The sequence below is a fragment of the Odocoileus virginianus genome, chromosome 30 (assembly GCF_023699985.2).
Source record: "Odocoileus virginianus isolate 20LAN1187 ecotype Illinois chromosome 30, Ovbor_1.2, whole genome shotgun sequence".
Classification (NCBI taxonomy): domain Eukaryota; kingdom Metazoa; phylum Chordata; class Mammalia; order Artiodactyla; family Cervidae; genus Odocoileus; species Odocoileus virginianus.
In genome coordinates, this window is record NC_069703.1 from 18,210,889 (window position 1) to 18,228,822 (window position 17,934).

A 17,934-nucleotide genomic window follows, 5' to 3' on the forward strand; every position below is an offset into this window, starting at 1 on the left:
CTGTTTTTATTTTTAGTCTGATATATAAATTGTCAGTGCTAACTAGTTACAAGCATGTGAAGGGAGTATGCCTTTAGTGCAATTTTTTTACGTGTATAAGTAGTTTTTATATGTAAATCACATATCATATATGAGATATGTGTATATATAGACAAATTGCATGCACGTTCATGTGTGTAGTTCTGTTTTATTACATCTTGTAATATAAAGTTAAAAAATGATTTCCTGAGAATCATCTTCCAAAATTTGATATAGGATTTTATATACATATATTTTCATTTTATAATGCTTTTGTGTCGAAGACAAAGGTCTAATGAATACTTTTTAGTTTAGAGGAATGTATTCTTGTGGATTTAATAAAGTGGTAATAGAAAATCTTTTCTTTTGGCCTGAGTTTCTATATATATTTTTAGAGCAGTATCATGTGTGTGTGTATATATATAAAACTTCTTTTTTAATACTTTAAAGGGTCACATTATAGCATCCTGTGATGCCTGTGGAGTTACAAAGCTGTGGGATTTTCGGAAGCTCTTACCCATGGTGTCCATTGATGTAGGTCCAAGTCCGGGTAATGAGGTGACCTTTGATTCATCAGGTAGGATCTTTTTTGTTTAACATTTTGACCAAGCTGACAACTTTACTATTGGTCCTGAAAGTATTTTCTATTGCCGTTTTAATTTTTTGCATTTCCTTTTATGTAAATTTCTGTTCTTAATATTATACTAAAATATATTACACTGTTATAATCATTGTATTATATATCATATTACATATATATATAATGAAAGCATTGCATTTATCACATGCATAAAGAAAAGGATAATAGAGAAGGTAAGTGTGTGCTCATTTAGATTACTCAAGTTCCTAGTAACATCATGCAAAATTTGGAGTCTGCATGCCTTGAAATCACCATCCAATGCAAGTAAATCAAGTTTTTGAAGTCAAATGGCTAAAAGTAGGGAAGATCAAAACTTTGACAAGAGTAAAATTAAAACATTTTGCAGAATATTTTAGTCTATAGTAAGTTTGTAATACCTAATATTCTCTAGATTTTACAATTAAATTTAAATATATATTCATTTTGCTGCAATTATGTCCAAAAATAATTGTTTTAACTGGTAATAATTATAGCATATTATCATGTTTGGCATTTTTCTGCAATAAGATGAATGTTATCAATAAGAAAATATTTTATCCTTCCTGATGATCAATAGTGTAGCAACTAATGTTAACAATCACACAATGATTCCACTTGTACATTTAAAATGTTAAAATTACAATTACAACTCTATCTTTAATGCTATCCTGTGCTAAATAATGTATATCTGTTATTGATTGATAGAGCTTACCTTTGCTATTATAATACATGTTGTAAACTTTTTTAAGTTTTGAGATGTTAAAACTTTTTGTTATTTATTGGTAATCACTCAGAGTGGTAGAGATAGTGATTTTAGATGAAGAAATAGAGATTGAATATATATAATGGAAAAATATTCTATTTAAAAATAGTCTAGAATGTATGAATATACTCAGCAATTCTAGAGCCATAAGATAATTGTTCCATGGAACTGGTTTCATGATATTGCCGTCACATATCTGAAATTCAGAATTCAGTAAGTTTGTCTTCATCACAAACCTTAAGTTGTGTCCCCATTGTAGACTGGTGTATGAGCCACACTAATAACAATGACTTCCTTAAAAATATTTTAGTAATGTTCTTGACGTTAAGACTTTTATGCTCTGCTAGAATTGAAACAGAAAACACTGTACACAGTAAAAGACCCTAACTATGAGAATTTAATTTTTTAATGTGAAGGCTCATTAGTATTATAATTTATACTTTATGATATATAGAATATACATTGACATCATAAATCTAAAGGAGTTTTAGCTTGTTTATTATAAACATTTTCACACCAATAAATCCCCTTTATTATCTTGAAATAGCATCCAAGTATTCAGGTCCTTGAGTTTTGAATTCTGAAATTTCCAAGTTTTTGTCTATACTTTCTAATAATAGAATAATAGGTGTTTTTAAAAGCTGTACAACTAATACTAGATATATATTTTACTGTCATAATTATTAAATATGTTTTCACTGCCTTTTACTGTCCTTGACATCCATCTTCAAATTTCTTTTCTATATGTTGTCAGGCAAACCTTATTTTAAATAAATGTCAGTTCGATCTTACTGTCATGCAAGTCTTGAAGCCCATGGTACAACAAATCTATTTTTTCTCTCCATTATTGCTCTATACTCAATAGTACACTAATATTAAGAAAACTATCAAAATCAAGGATGGAACAATGAGAAACATAAAAGATAAAGAGTGTAAACCAGGGACCCTATTAATTAAAAACACTTCATCAGCTTGAAGAAATATAATTTCAACCTGACCTTTCCATTCCTTTGACCATTTCTTCGAGGAACATGATATAATTAATTAATATAATGATTTAATTAATTTTAATTCTATGTGTTTGAGAAATTAATGTCTTTTTCTCGTTGAATAATGAGAAATGTGTGCTTTGGTGGAGAAGCAGTCTTAAGTCACTCATCATTTTAAAAGTATGAAATATATCAAAAGTTGAAGGTACTGGGAAGAGCAAAGACAAGGTCTAATGAGGATCTGAACAGAGAGATGAAAATCACAAAGTTAAATACCAGAAATTATGTTCATTTCAAGAGAGTAAAGAAAAGTGAAGTCAAGAGCAAAACAAAATTGAAATAAGGACAGGAACATGTAGATCTCTTCTCATCTGCATTTATTCAGGCAAAGATGATTTTAAAAGTGTAAAAAGATGTCATGAGGATATTTAGACTATGAAAATAATATCAAATATAACATAATAAGCTCAGAATACACATTCATTTATTCCCAGTGGCAAGCCAATGCAAGCTTACCTCCTTGGACCTGAGGAAAGGTCATTGATAATACACATGCAGTATCATCATAATATATAACATATGGGGAAGTATTGATCGTATTCTGTTTGAGAAATTTAATTTAAGGAATGTGCAAGTAGTTTTCAGATATCCTAAATAATCAACACAGAAACAAAAATTTTCTCCTCATATTTCATGTCTCTAGATCAGTTTAACTGAAGGGCATCTTGAAATTTTGAGGTGTGCTGCTTAAACAGAGCTGTTTACATACACAATGGCTTGTCTTTATAAATAAGGGATTTCTTCTCTGCAAATCCAACAAGGATACACAGGATATTTGAGTAGAGATCATCAAAGACTGAAACTGTGGTTCATAACATTTGATTTCAAATATTTATTAAAATGTCTTCACTAATTATCTCATAAATAAATTATTTTATTTTATTTTATTTTTTATTTTAGATTTATAAAAGTAAATTATATACTAATGAAATAGTACTTTATCTGTTTTAAAATTGAGATTTCTCATGGTGCATCAGGGACTTACTCCCTTAGAAAAGGAAATGGCAATCCACATCAGTATTCTTACCTGGAAAAACCCATGATCAGAGGAGCCCAGCAGACTACAGTCCATGGGGTTCAAAGAGTCGGACATAACTTAGAAACTAAACAACAAAATATGGTGTATCAAATGTTATCTTTGATAAAAATATTTCAAACTAATGGTGTGAAAAAAGAATATAGACTAAGATTTAGACCCTTAGCTCTTCCTCACCTTTTAGATTTTAAGCAAGTTATTTGATCTTCCTGAACTAAGCTTTTTCATGTAAATAATAGAAGAGATAATTGTCTTACTATATTCTAATTTGTTTCATGGGTTAATTGCATTCTATAATGAGGAATCCCGATATAGTCTTGTTTTCCTCTAATATTAAAAATAATCTAAATGATTAACTAGCAAGTAAAACTGTATTTAACATTATGTATGCATATATAATTAAAATCAAAAGATTTAAAGAAGTGTGAATCATCATTTAGGGCTTAGCTTTACTGTTGCTGTAAGAAATCAGCTTCTCACACATTTAAAAGAGAAGTTGCATGTAGCATAGTATTATTTGCATAATGTTTTATTTGCAAATACACTGCAAATACAACAAATACAGATTACCTATGTTTATAGATATATACATGTATCAGTATATATTTATCATTCATGTATTTGTAAAAGGATAAGTGTTCTTTCTCATTAAACAGAGAACCTCCTGGTAGTACAGTGCTACACATACAAATATTCAGTATCTAAATATCTTGCACTTGGCATATGCAAATGCCATATGTTTTGCCATTCAAAAATTTATTACTATTTCAGAAAAATGTTAAATGGAATTTTGTAGTGAAAGTAACCAAAATGAACTGTGAGAATTTATACATACATTTTCCCACATCTCTCATTTCATCATGTTTATGTAGTTTAGAACTATTTTTCACTCCTTTGCAAAAGGTAGTTCCAATACATTTGCAAAGAAGTCACATCCTTAGAAAATTCAGAAGCTGAAGCTTGAGTCAGATGGGAACTTTCCAATAGAAAGCTTATCAGTCTTAGATCATTAAAACAGGCAAGGTTTCCCACCATTTGGAGAGAATCCTAGATATTTCCCACAGGCAGAATGACAATAGAGACACTAAACTATAAGAAAAAATAATGACGCCATTATAAAATAAGACAAGTATCAGACCCTTCTAAAGTTGTTCAAAAATAATAAGATAATCTTCGTTTTTGGTGTATTAGTTTCTGTTAGTGAAGGCTTCAGTTCACTGTTTTGTATTTTGTATTTTAAATAAAGATGGGCCTCCTCAGTGGCTCGATGGTAATCTGTGTGCAATGCAGGAGACATAGGGTCAATGCCTGGGTCAGGAACATCCCCTGGTGGAGGAAATGGCAACACACTCCAGTACTCTTGCCTGGAGAATCCCATGGACAGAGAAGCCTGGTGGATTACAGTCCACAGTGTCATAGAGAGTCAGACACGACTACAGCAATTTAGCAGCAGGAGCAGCGTATTTAAAAGACAGATTGTGGTTAATCCCTTCTGTTGGAAGCAGTGTAGTATAATGGAGCACTTAGAAGTTAGTTTAACTCAGCATTTAGAAGCCCTGGTTTTTTTTTTTTCCCCATTTATTTTTATTAGTTGGAGGCTAATTACTTTACATCATTACAGTAGTTTTTGTCATACATTGAAATGAATTAGCCATGGATTTACATGTATTCCCCATCCCGGTCTCCCCTCCCACCTCCCTCTCCACCCGATCCCTCTGGGTCTTCCCAGTGCACCAGGCCCAAGCACTTGTCTCATGCACCCAACCTGGGCTGGTGATCTGTTTCACCCTAGATAATATACATGTTTCAATGCTGTTCTCTTGAAACATCCCACCCTCGCCTTCTCCCAGAGTCCACAAGACTGTTCTATACATCTGGTTTTGAATTCTGTCTCTACTACTAACTAGCTGAATGATCTTGGTGAAATTTCTGAACATTTCTGACTCTTAATTTCCTTGCCTGTGGAATGTTAGAAACCTATCTCAACTTCCACTTCCAGCCAAACAGGGTCCAGGTTTACCCTCCTACCTAAAAATGAAGGAAAAAACAGACAAAATTTATGCAACAATGGTTTTCAGAAATTGAATATTGGGCAGTGGAAGACAGTACTGAGAGGTGGGTAAATAAGATGAGCTCTGTGGCTGCCCAGAATACTGTCTGGAGGAAACCTCCAGATTGCATCTCAGAAATGGACAAAAACCTTGAGGAAGCTCAGCAAACTCCCAGAGTTAGGGAGATGGAATGGGCAGTCCAGTGAGTCCAAGGCAGCTAGAGTTTGCAGGCAGAGGACAGGACAGGAGACAGCAGCACAAAGAGGGAGCTCTGGAGATTTGCAAAAGATCCCTTCCAATCTTTAGCTGAGTATGGATCAGTACATGACAGCCTAAAGCCTTAGAAAAATCTGCCTGAAGAGTTAACAAGAAAAATCCCTGAGGATCACAATAGCCTAGGAATAGTTTGTGCTCCCATCAACCAGGATGTTAAAACCTTGCAATTCAAAAGGATAGTACATAGAACAGGGCTTGGCAAAGTACTTCCTTATAGGCCAGCTTGACCTGTATTTATCTGTAATTTTAATGGTACTCAACCACACCCATTAATTTATGCATTATCTAAGGCTGCTTTTGTATAACAGCAGAGTTGAATATTCACGGTGGAAACTATATGGCTTGTGAAGGCCCAAATATTTATTGTCTGGCCCTTTGCAGAAAACTTGACCTAGGAGATGGCTCAGAATGCTATTATCTCAATAGTGAGGCAACATCAGTCCACACTTCTGGGTCTAATCCCTTTACCAATGGAGCTATCTGAGTCAGCTCACATAAAAATCTTGTTTATTCTTTACCACAACTTAATGACATTGTTACTACTGAAATCACTCACCTCAGATTGGGACTTCAGTCCATGTGCTAGGACTTCAACTCATCCCAAACCCATGGTTTTCCAGCTGAGATCACACACATAGTTTCAGGACCTAATGAAGCTCAGATTCTTGATTTCTCATTACAGAAAGATTCAGTGAAAGACAAAGTGATAGGAAAGAAGTGGATTTGTAGCCTGGAAGAGTTAACTTTAAATTTACACTGCATCTGCTTCTGTGACTCTAACCCTTTTTATTATGATAAACGTACATAATGGCCTACCTCAGGGAGATAAGCTGGCCCCATCCACCTGAGAACACCTGTGATTCTCTGCGTGGCAAATGGCATAGCACCCAGCACATTTTGGGGAGTCTGGGATCACAGATAGAAGTGACATCTTTGTTTGTTGATATGGCAGGAGCTATTCCATTTCACAGCACCCATGTAATGACTGTAAGGAAGATGTGAAATTAACACATCCCACCACCTGAGGCTTGTCATTTTAGGAGATATTTGCAAGAATTAAATGGTCTGTTTACTTTGTATCCCACCCATCTCTGATCCATAAAAGAATCTGACATCCAGGCCCCAGCAAGATGGTTATTTTGAGGGTCTAGCCTGCCATCTTCTCTGTCAGCAGGCTCACAAATAAAGTCTGTTCCTGATCCCAGTACCTCGTCTCAGATTCATTGACTTATCTTGCAGCAAGCAGAGCAAGCTTGGACTCTGTTGTGTTGTTCAGTCTGTCTGATGTCCGATTCTTTGTGACCCCATGGACTGCAGCACACCAGGCATCCCTGTCCATCACTAACTCCTCGAGTTTGCTTAAACTCGTGTCTATTGAGTCAATGATGCCATCCAATCATCTCATCCTCTGTGACCCCCTCTTCATCCTACCCGCAGTTTTTCCCAGCATGAGAGTCTTTCCCAATGAATTGGCTCTTTGCATCAGGTGGCCAAAGTATGGGAACATCAGCATCAGTCTTTCCAATGAGTATTCAGGATGGAATTCCTTTAAGAGTCTTTTACAACAGTTCAAAAGCATCAATTCTTTGCTGCTCAGCCTTCTTCATGGTCCAACTCTCACATCCATACACGACGACAGAAATAACCATAGCTTTGACTATATCAAACTTTGTTGGCAAAGTGATGTTTCTGCTTTTAAATACGCTGTCTAGGTTTGTCATGACTTTTCTTCCTAGGAGCAAGTATTTTTTAATTTCATGGCTGCAGTCACCATCTGCAGTGATTCTGGAGCCCCCCCCAAAAATAAAGTCTGTTACTGTTTCGATTGTTTCCCCATCTATTTGCCATGAAGTGATGAGACCAGATACCATAACCTTAGTTTTATGAATGTTCAGTTTTAAACCAACTTTTTCACTCTCCTCTTTCATCTTCATCAAGAGGCTCTTTAGTTACTCTTCACTCTCTACCATTAGGGTGTGTCATCTGCAAATCTGAGGTTGTTGGTATTTCTCCCAGAAATCTTGGTTCCAGCTTGTGAATCATCCAACCTGGCATTTCACATGATATACCCTACATTTAAGTGAAATAAGCAGGGTGACAAAATACAGCTGCGGTGTACTCCTTTCCCAATTTTAAACTAGTCCTTTGTTCCATGTCCGGCTCTAACTGTTGCTTCTTGACCTGCATACAGGTTTCTTAGGAGGCAGGTAAGGTGGTCTGGTGTTTTCATCCTTTTAGAATTTTAAGAACAGTTTGTTATGTTCACACAGGTGCTTTATTGTAGTCAATGAAGCAGAAGTAGATGTTTTTCTGGACTTGCATTGCTTTTTCTATGACTCAGTGGTGTTGTCAATTTGATCTCTGGTTCCCATGCCTTTTCTAAATACAGGTCGTGCAGCTGAAAGTTCTCAGTTCACGTACTGTCAAAGCCTTGCTTGAAGAATTTTGAGCATGACCTTGCTATCATGTGAAATGAGTGTGGTTGTGTGGTAGTTTGAACATTCTTTGGCATTGACCTTCTTTGGGATGAAAACTGACCTTTTCCTGTCCTGTGACCTCTGCTCAGTTTTCCAAGTTGCTGGCATATTGGGTGCAGCACTTTAACAGTATCATCTTTTAGAATTTGAAATAGCTGGATTCCATCACCTCAACTAGCTTTGTTCATAGTGGTGCTTCTTAGAACCCACTTGACTACACACTCCAGGATATCTGAGTGACCCATGCCATTGTCCTTGTCCAGGTCATAAAGACCTCTTTTGGATCATTTTTCTGTGTATTCTTGCCATCTCTTCTTAATATCTTCTACTTCTGTTAGGTCCATATCATTTCTGTACCCACCTTTGCATGAAATGTTCACTTGTTATCTCTTAATTTTCATGAAGAGATCTCTAATTTTTCCTGTTCTATTGTTTTCCTCTATTTCTTTGCACTGATCACTTAGGAAGACTTTCTTATCTCTCCTTGCTATTCTTTGGTACCCAATTTAGATGGGTATATCTTTCTTTTTCTCCTTTGCCTTTCACTTCTCTTCTTTTCTCAGCTTTTTGTAAGGCCTCCTCTGACAACCACTTTGCCTTCTTGTCTTTCTTTTTCTTGTGGATGGTTTTGATCACTACCTCCTATACAGTGTTATGCACCTCCAGCCATAATTCTTCAGGCCCTCTGTCTATCAGATCTAATCCCTTGAATCTATTTGTTACTTCCACTGTATAATCATAAGGAATTTGATTTAGGTCATATCTAAATGGCCTAGTGGTTTTCCCTACTTTCTTCAATATAAGTCTGAATTTGGCAATAAGAAGTTCATGATCTGAGCCACAGTCAGCTTCCTGATCTTGTTTTTGCTGACTGTATAGAGCTTCTCCATCTTTGGCTACAAAGAATATAAGCAGTCTCATTTCAGTATTGACCATCTGGTGATGTTCATGTGTAGAGTCATCTTTTGTATTGTTGGAAGAGGGTGTTTGGTATGAGCAGTGCGTTCTCTTAGCAAAACTCTGTTAACCTTTGCCTTACTTCATTTTGTACTCCAAGGCCAAAATTTCCTGTTACTCCATATATCTCTTGACTCCCTACTTTTGCATCCAGTCCCCTATGATGAAAAGGACATCTTTGTGTGTGTGTGTGTGTGTGTGTGTGTGTGTTAGTTCTAGAAGGTCTTGTGTTTCTTCATATAACTCTTCAACTTCAGCTTCTTCAGCATTACTGGTTGGGGCATAGACTTGGATTACTGTGACTCAATAACAGATTTGTATAGAGTGAAACACACTCCACAGACAGAGTGTGAACCATCTCAGAAGTCAAAAGTGGCCTTGGGAGAAACACAGTCCATAGACAAGAGTGTGGGCCGTTGCTGAGGGTGAGTGCAACCTCAGAAAGTGGTGTGGTTAGCTTTCATGGACTGGGTAATTGCATAGGGTAAAGAATGAGAGGATTATTCCAACAATTTTGGAGATGGGGCAGAGTGTTCCAGGAATTAGGTTGCCACTCACTTTTGGATCTTTGATGACTGGCCTTGGGGCTTACTTGGTAGTTCAGATGGTAAAGAATCTGCCTATAATGCAGGAGACCTGGGTTGGATCCCTGGGTAGGGAAGATCCCCTGGAGAAGGAAATGACAACTCACTCCTGTATTCTTGCCTGAAGAATTCCATGGTTAGAGGACTCCTACAGTCCAGACATGACTGAGAGACTAACACACTTGGGACTGTCATGAGTCCCTATGAGTGTGTCATTTAGCTTGCTAATGTGTTACAGTGAGCATATACTGAAGCTCAAGTCGAGCCTAATGGAAGTCAACTTGTTTGCCATCTTGGACCTATTTGGTTCTAGATCAGTTTATGCTGTGTTCTCAGGCTGTCATCCTTTTAAAGGTTGTGCCCAGTCCCCTTCTCTTCTGTTTCACTATCGTCTCCTTTTTACAGATGGGGAAACTAGTACATGAAGTTAACAACAAACCCAATGATACCTATCTGATCAAATATGGAGTCAGAATTCAAATTCAGAGAGTCTAATTCCAGAGACTAGAATAGACTTTTTATTGTTCTGCTTCTCACTGTAATAATAGTATTCAGTTTCATGTTGATATATGACATCTGTTCAGAGAAATAATTCATTTGCTATGAATATTGAAATAATCAATTAATGACCACTTGACAGTGTTTGACTCAAAATTGATTAAGAAACATCCTGTCACTATTTGTCAACTAGTTGTATCTGAAAAGGAAGACAAGATAAAGGGGGGGAAAAAAAAAGGAAAAGACGATTTCCCTAGTGTTATCTGCCAGATTTTTTATGTGTCTTATAACAAGTGAAAAAGAAAAGTGAGTTAGTCGCTCAGTCATTGACCTGATGGACTTTGTGACCTGATGGACTATAGCCCTCCAGGCTCCTCTGTCCATGGAATTCTCCAGGCAAGGATAGTGGAGTGGGTAGCCATTCCATTCTACAGGGGATCTTCCTGACCCAGGGATCAAACCCAGTTCTCCTACATTACAGGTGGATTATAACAATGGGGAACCTTAACTTTGTTCCTAATGGGAGCTGAAACTCCAGCTCCACACATCACGGTAAATTCTTATCAGACTAATCTGGGTGGAATAGGTGAATGCTTGCAGGCACTTTTTGTTATTTATTTAAGTCCTGGCCTGATTAGAAACTGAAATAGGAAAGGAGGAAAGTAAGCTAACTTCTGTTATCTCTAAGGCATAAGGCAGAGACAAGCTAAATAGCTTCTCCTAAGAGCAAGCCCATTCTACTTCAATTTCCTGGGAAAGAGTAACAGGGAGAATGGATAAAATACAAGAGAAAAAAGGAGACCAGATGACTCTGCTCAGTTATTTATAACCCCGTTATTCCGTCCCTTGTTTGTATGCAAATCCATTTTGTTTTTGAGCAAAATATGGGCCTCTCTGCTACTGGAGAAAAGAATTGGAGAAGCTGAAAGAAATAAGATTATGTATCTCCCTTGCAGGCACAAATGTGTGATTAATACCTGCAATGACGTATACTATGTTCTAGGAAGTGGACATGTTTTTTGTTGGTTTGTTTGTTTCTTACTTAGCACAGAACTATGGGTTTGGTTCCATTTCTCCCATTTTAAGAAGTTTTGAGAACTTTATTTATGTATGTATATTAACACATATACATATTTGTACATTTCTGTGAGACCCTGAATTCCATTCCATTTCACCCTTAGCTCTAGGAAATTGTAAAGAAAAAATTCTGGAGATTCATAGGGACTGGTTTTACACTTTACCTGTAAAAGAAAAAAGTGTTCTTTCTCTTTGTTTTTCATCAGGCTATTCCATGTTTTAGAAGCATTTTTATTCACCTGATAGCAAGTATAGAAGATAACATGCTAATAATAAAGGGGATGCCATGAAAATGTTAATTAAAGGTGTATTGTTTGAAGATATATTAATTCAGAAATAATATTTGCAGTTGTAAAAAGTGTTAGGACCATTGACTGTGAACCTATTCTGTTTGATCTGTTGTCCATTCTGACTGTTGGTGAAAGTGAAAGTGAAAGTGAAAGTCACTAGACCATGTCCACCTCTTTGCAACCACATGGACTATAGAGTCCATGGAATTCTTCAAGCCAGAATACAGAGTGGGTAGCCTTTCCCTTCTCCAGGAGAATCTTCCTAACCCAGGGATCAAACTCAAGTCCCCCACACTGCAGGCAGATTCTGTACCAGCTGAGCCACAAGGGAAGCCCAATTGGTTGGTGACAACGCCATATTAATTTTTATGTATTTAGACTATCATCCTAATAATGGATCACACATTCTGAAAACTGAAGTGCATTTGAATTACACCAATTGTGAAGGTTTCATATAAATGAAATTACTGACTTTTACAAAATATAGAATTAATGCATGTAACTCTTGTTCCTTTCTGATACTATGTTTGAAATGGTGTGTACTTAATTTAATAACAACATCATTTTACAAACTATAAGGCTCCACTTTTGCAACTATCTTCATAGTTTTAGAAATGATTATTTCATATCTCCAATACTGCAAAATGTCTTATCTGAGTCTGGATTGAATTTGTAGAAAGAAACATATAGAAATAATTCATATACCATATATCAGAAGTTAAGCACGAGGCAAGGCTCTAAAGAATATTGTTGTTCATCTGTGAAATGATGAGCAGGACACTTAGTCTCTGTTGACTTCAACTTGATCTTCTTAGAGATTTGGATTAAGTGACTTCATCAGTTATGTTTCCAACCTAAGTTTTGTACAGCTGAGTATTGCCTTGTCCACTCTTCATTGGAGCATGGTATTCTGGGATAAAAATAATATTTTAAAATAAAAACTTAAATACTCTATATTCAGTTCAGTTCAGTCGCTCAGTAGTCTCCGACTCTTTGCGACCCCATGCTGTGACCCCTCGTAGCACGCCAGGCCTCCCTGTCCATCACCAACTCCCAGAGTTTACTCAAACTCATGTCCATCGAGTCGGTGATGCCATCCAACCATCTCGTCCTCTGTCGTCCCCTTCTCCTCCTGCCCCCAATCCCTCCCAGCATCAGGGTCTTTTCCAATGAGTCAACTCTTTGCATGAGGTGGCCAAAGTACTGGAGTTTCAGCTTCAGCATCAGTCCTTCCAATGAACATCCAGGACTGATCTCCTTCAGGATGGACTGGCTGGATCTCCTTGCAGTCCAAGGGACTCCCAAGAGTCTTCTCCAACACCATAGTTCAGAAGCATCAATTTTTAAGTGCTCAGCTTTCTTTGCAGTCCAACTCTCACATCCATACATGACCACTGGAAAAACCATAGCCTTGACTAGACAGACCTTTGTTGGCAAAGTAATGTCTCTGCTTTTTAATATGCTATCTAGGTTGGTCATAACTTCCCTTCCAAAGAGAAGGGAATGGCATATCACTTCAGTATTCTTGCCTTGGGAACCCCATTAACAGTATGAAAATACTCTATATTATCAAGTGTGAATTGGATTGCCAGCCCACGTTGGATGCATGAGACAAGTGCTCAGGGCTGGTGCACTGGGAAGACCCAGAGGGATGTGATGGGGAGGGAGGTGGGAGGGGGGATCAGGATGGGGAGCACATGTAGATCCATGGCTGATTCATGTCAATGTATGGCAAAAACCACTACAATATTGTAAAGTAATTAGCCTCCAACTAATAAAAATAAATGAAAAAAAATACAAATAAAATATGAAACTGTAAGTAAAACACTCCACTTTTCCTAGTTCCAAAATGGAAATACAATTTGATATAAAAATCAAGATTATTTCGAAACTGAGCCTCAAATTGAAATGACAGCTGTGTTGCTCAGCAATATAAAACTTTTATTCTTACAAACCTAACAACATGTTCATTCTCTGTAGGAATGGAAGTTTAGCAAACAACATGCGTAAGTTTCAACATTTTAATAAATCAATAACTCAAACAAATTCTTCTTATAGGGCTTTATGAGAGTAAAACTCTGACCTATTCTGGTTTAATCAGAGCAGAAAATAACTTATTAATCTTACAAATTAGAGCATTATTCAGATGCAGTCAGCTATTATAGATTTAATTGCCTGGATGATATAAAGAAGTCACACTTATGTTGTTAGATCCTCGGTTTTATATAGTATTTTCTTGTTGCTTAATTCTCTGTTGTAGTTGAATTGCATAGAAATATTAGGCCTAGATGATCAAGATTCTTGGAAATGTTTTCCTATGTACATAAACTATCTCCTTGGAAGTTCATTACAGAGCTTATATGCCTAATTATATACAAACAATTTAAATACAGCTCATATCCAAAAAATGACTAAAATTCTAAATTACTGACATTATATTTAATGAGGATTAATTTTGCAGTAGTCATATAAGAAATAGTTTTCAAATACATTTATAGCAGTTATTTTCATGTAACAATTAATGTGCCAAAGCCAAGTTATTGTCACCACATTTAAAAAATTCAAAAAGATTTGTATCTATGTAACAAGTATGAGGAATTAATTTCATGACAGGCTATATCTTAATTCACCTAGGCAATAAAATATTCCAATGCATATAAATTAACTATGACTATGATTACAAATACTATAAAAAGAACACATGCATATTTGCATGGGTCATTATGAAATATGACTATTTTTATACATATATTAAATAAGAAAAATGCATTTATATAAAGAATTAAATACAGTCTGACCTTTGAATTTTTCCTAGAGGTACACAGTTATGTTATTAAGAGGAATGTACTATTTTAATCTAGTAGCATATGATGGTTACTAAATTTAAAAATAATGCAGTTCTGGTTTCCTCAGTGTGTTGTAAAGTAATTGGCCTCCAACTAATAAAAATAAATGGAAAAAATAAATAAATAAATAAATAAATAAAAATAATAATGCAGTTGAAATCTGTAGTCTACACATACTTCATAGCCCAAAGTCAAGTAGCACAAGAATATGCTTTTTAGTAGATTATGTATACAAAACTGAATAGAAAATTATCTTTAATCAGCCAAGCTGATACTTCTTAATAGGATAATCTTTTAAGAGAAGTTGCAGTTCAACAGAAGTACAAATCAGTCTAGGACAAATAGCACACTCTCCTAGAGAGGGAGCCGGCCTCATTGGCACATGTGATAACACTCAGTTATATTTATCTAAAATTGAATTTCAAACAATATTCACATATGATTTTCTCAAATCTGGTTGATCTCAGAGTATCTTACTTGTAATATAAAATGAGTGAATATCAAAAATTATTTAAAATCATATTAATGCAGCATCCCCTACTATGCAGTCTACAACGAAAAGAAAGAAAAATTAAAAAAGGAATAAAACAGTATATTATTGGTATTATGAAAATCAGTACTTTGTAAATGTTTTGAAATAGTGAGTTTGATAAGTGGAATAATAAAAATGCATTTGGCATAATATATATTTTCATTTCAGAGCATGCCTTCTAGCCAAGAATTTGATTATTTTCTCTCCTGTATTTTTGTTTGTCTAAAAGTAGAAATTATATTCATTCAGTTGACAAATATTTAGCGTAAGCCTGTTATCTGCCAGGTACTATTCTAAATTCTGGGATTCAGCTATGAAGAGGCAGGTAAGATTCTATTTACAAAGTAAATTGAAGCAATAGTCATGAATGTGCAAACCATAAACTGGGAGTGTTGAAAACTCTAAGTTAAACTGCCTCACATATAATATGCTGTAGGTGCCACTGGAGTGTGATTTGTAAAGAGTACTGTAGCTGTTTATGGAACTGGAGAAAAAAGATGGGCACTTCTATAACATAAATGACAATATTACCATTTCTCTTTTCATGGACTCAGTTTACTTTGAAGTTTGCTCTTCTGTTATCCTTTCACTATGCCTTTCATAATGTTTGGTTTCTTCCTTTTTCTATGCAGCACTAGGAACCATTTATCCTTATAAAAGTTTAGTTGTAACAATAAATGTTATCTGTTGCTTCTGCTTTAGCTTCTCTTTCTCCTTCTTCTACTTCTTTCCTCCTCTCCTTTCCTCCTTAGGTCCCTTCTGTTCATCCAACTTCTCTCTCCCTTCTTCCTCAAATACAAAGAGCTGAGTTAACCATAATTCTCAATATGTAATGGACTATTATATGTAGATTTTATTACTTTTCTCCTTTCATGTTCCATCCCTACTCTCATTCTGTCCCAACCTGTATGGAAGTCTTTAAATATCCTTGATATGTAAGCTTATATTTGCAAGTATCTTTGAAGAATATAGTTATTTTATACAAGAATGTATCTAATTTTTTAAAAAATATATATTTTGTAACAAACTTAATTCAATTTCTTGCCTTTTAATTCTATCCTTTTTATCCATATTAACATATGTCTATCAGGTTTATCAGTTAATCTACTGGATAGTATTCCAATTTTATTCATTTTATCATTGTGTTTCTTTATTGCACTAGTATAAAGCACCATAGAACCTAATCCCCTGAAGTCCCTGCTACTTCAATAACCTCAGATATGCAGATGATACCACCCTTATGGCAGAAAGTGAAGAAGAACTAAAGAGCCTCTTGATGAAAGTAAAAGAGGAGAGGGAAAAAGCTGGCTTAAAACTCAACATTTAGAAAACTAAAATCATGGCATCTGGTCCCATCACTTCATGGCAAATAGATGGGGAAACTGTGGCAGACTTTATTTTGGAGGGCTCCAAAATCACTGCAGATGGTGACTGTAGCCGTGAAATTGACATGCTTGCTCCTTGCAAAAAAAGTTATGACCAACCTAGATAACATACTAAAAAGCAGAGACATTACTTAGCCAACAAAGGTCCATCTAGTCAAAGCTATGGTTTTTCCAGTGGTCATGTATGAATGTGATAGTTGGACCATAAAGAAAGCTGAGCACCAAAGAATTGATGCTTTTGAACTATGGTGTTGAAGAAGACTCTTGAGAGTTCCTTGGACTGCAAGGAGATCCAACCAGTCCATCCTAAAGGAAATCAGACCTGAATATTCATTGTAAGGACTGATGCTGAAGCTGAAACTCCCAATACTTTGGCCACCTGATGTGAAGAATCGACTCACTTGAAAAGACCCTGATGCTGGGAAGATAGAAGGCAAGAGGAGAAGGGAACGACAGAGGATGAGATGGTTGGATGGCATCACCGACTCAATGGACATGAGTTTGAATAAATTCTGGGAATTGGTGATGGACAGGGAGACCTGGTATGCTGCAGTCCATGGGGTCACAAAGAGTCAGACACAGCTGAGCAACTAAACTGAACTGAACTGACTTCAAAGTGTGTGTGCTTGTCATGTCTCACTCTCTGTGATCCCATGGACCATAGCCTGCTAGGCTCCTCTGTCCTTGGGATTTTCCTGGCAAGGATACTGGAGGGGGTTGCCATGCCCTCCTCCAGGGGAATCTTCCAAACCCAGGGATTGAAACCTGTGTGTCCTGCATTACAGGTAGATTCTTTACCCCTGAGCCACTGGGGAAGCCCTGAACATCCTCATGTAAATCTCTGTAATGAGTGACTGTGAGAGTTTCTCTGTGATACATACCACCTCATCCTGGAAAGGGGAGGACTCGCCATGCCACAGAATGTATATTATTTAATTCAATTAAGCATTGTCACATGGTCCTTCACAATCACTGTTCTAATTACAACCTTTCAGGAATCTCATTTTCAACATCTGGTAGAGCTGTGGACTAAATTGTATTCCCCTCAATCCATGTGTTGAGACCTTAGCTCCCAGTGTGACTGTATTTGGAGAAAGGCCTTTTAGGAAGTAGTGAAATTTAAGTGAGATTATAAGGGTAATGTCCTAATCCAATTGGATTAGGGGTTATTTAAGAAGAGTCACTTGTAAGCACGAGATTCTGAGGACTCACGCCTGGAAAGCCATAGTCTGCGAGCCAGGAAGAGAGCCTTCACAGAACTTTACCATGCCAGCATCCTGATCTGGGACTTCAAGCCTCCAAAACTGTGAGAAAGTGAATTTCTGCTTTTAAAGGCACCCAGTCTATGGTATTTGGTTATGGCAGCCCAAGTAGACTAATAACAGGTAGTATTTGACTCTATAATTCTGCCAGTATAGCGGGCACTGCATACATTGCATTTTGCTAATTTCTAGTACTGTTGAGCATCTTTTCAGT

General features: G+C 36.3%; 1 protein-coding gene across 2 annotated transcripts in view; it reads left to right on the top strand.

Annotated features, from left to right (window-relative positions):
• Positions 1-17,934, top strand: part of SPAG16 (sperm associated antigen 16) — a 968,306-nt gene that overhangs the window by 713,104 nt on the left and 237,268 nt on the right. For both annotated transcript variants that reach the window (XM_070458611.1, XM_070458612.1), the window contains one exon: positions 469-595. In XM_070458611.1, the coding sequence (XP_070314712.1) occupies positions 469-595 (127 nt within the window). The remainder of the gene's footprint in view (positions 1-468; positions 596-17,934) is intronic.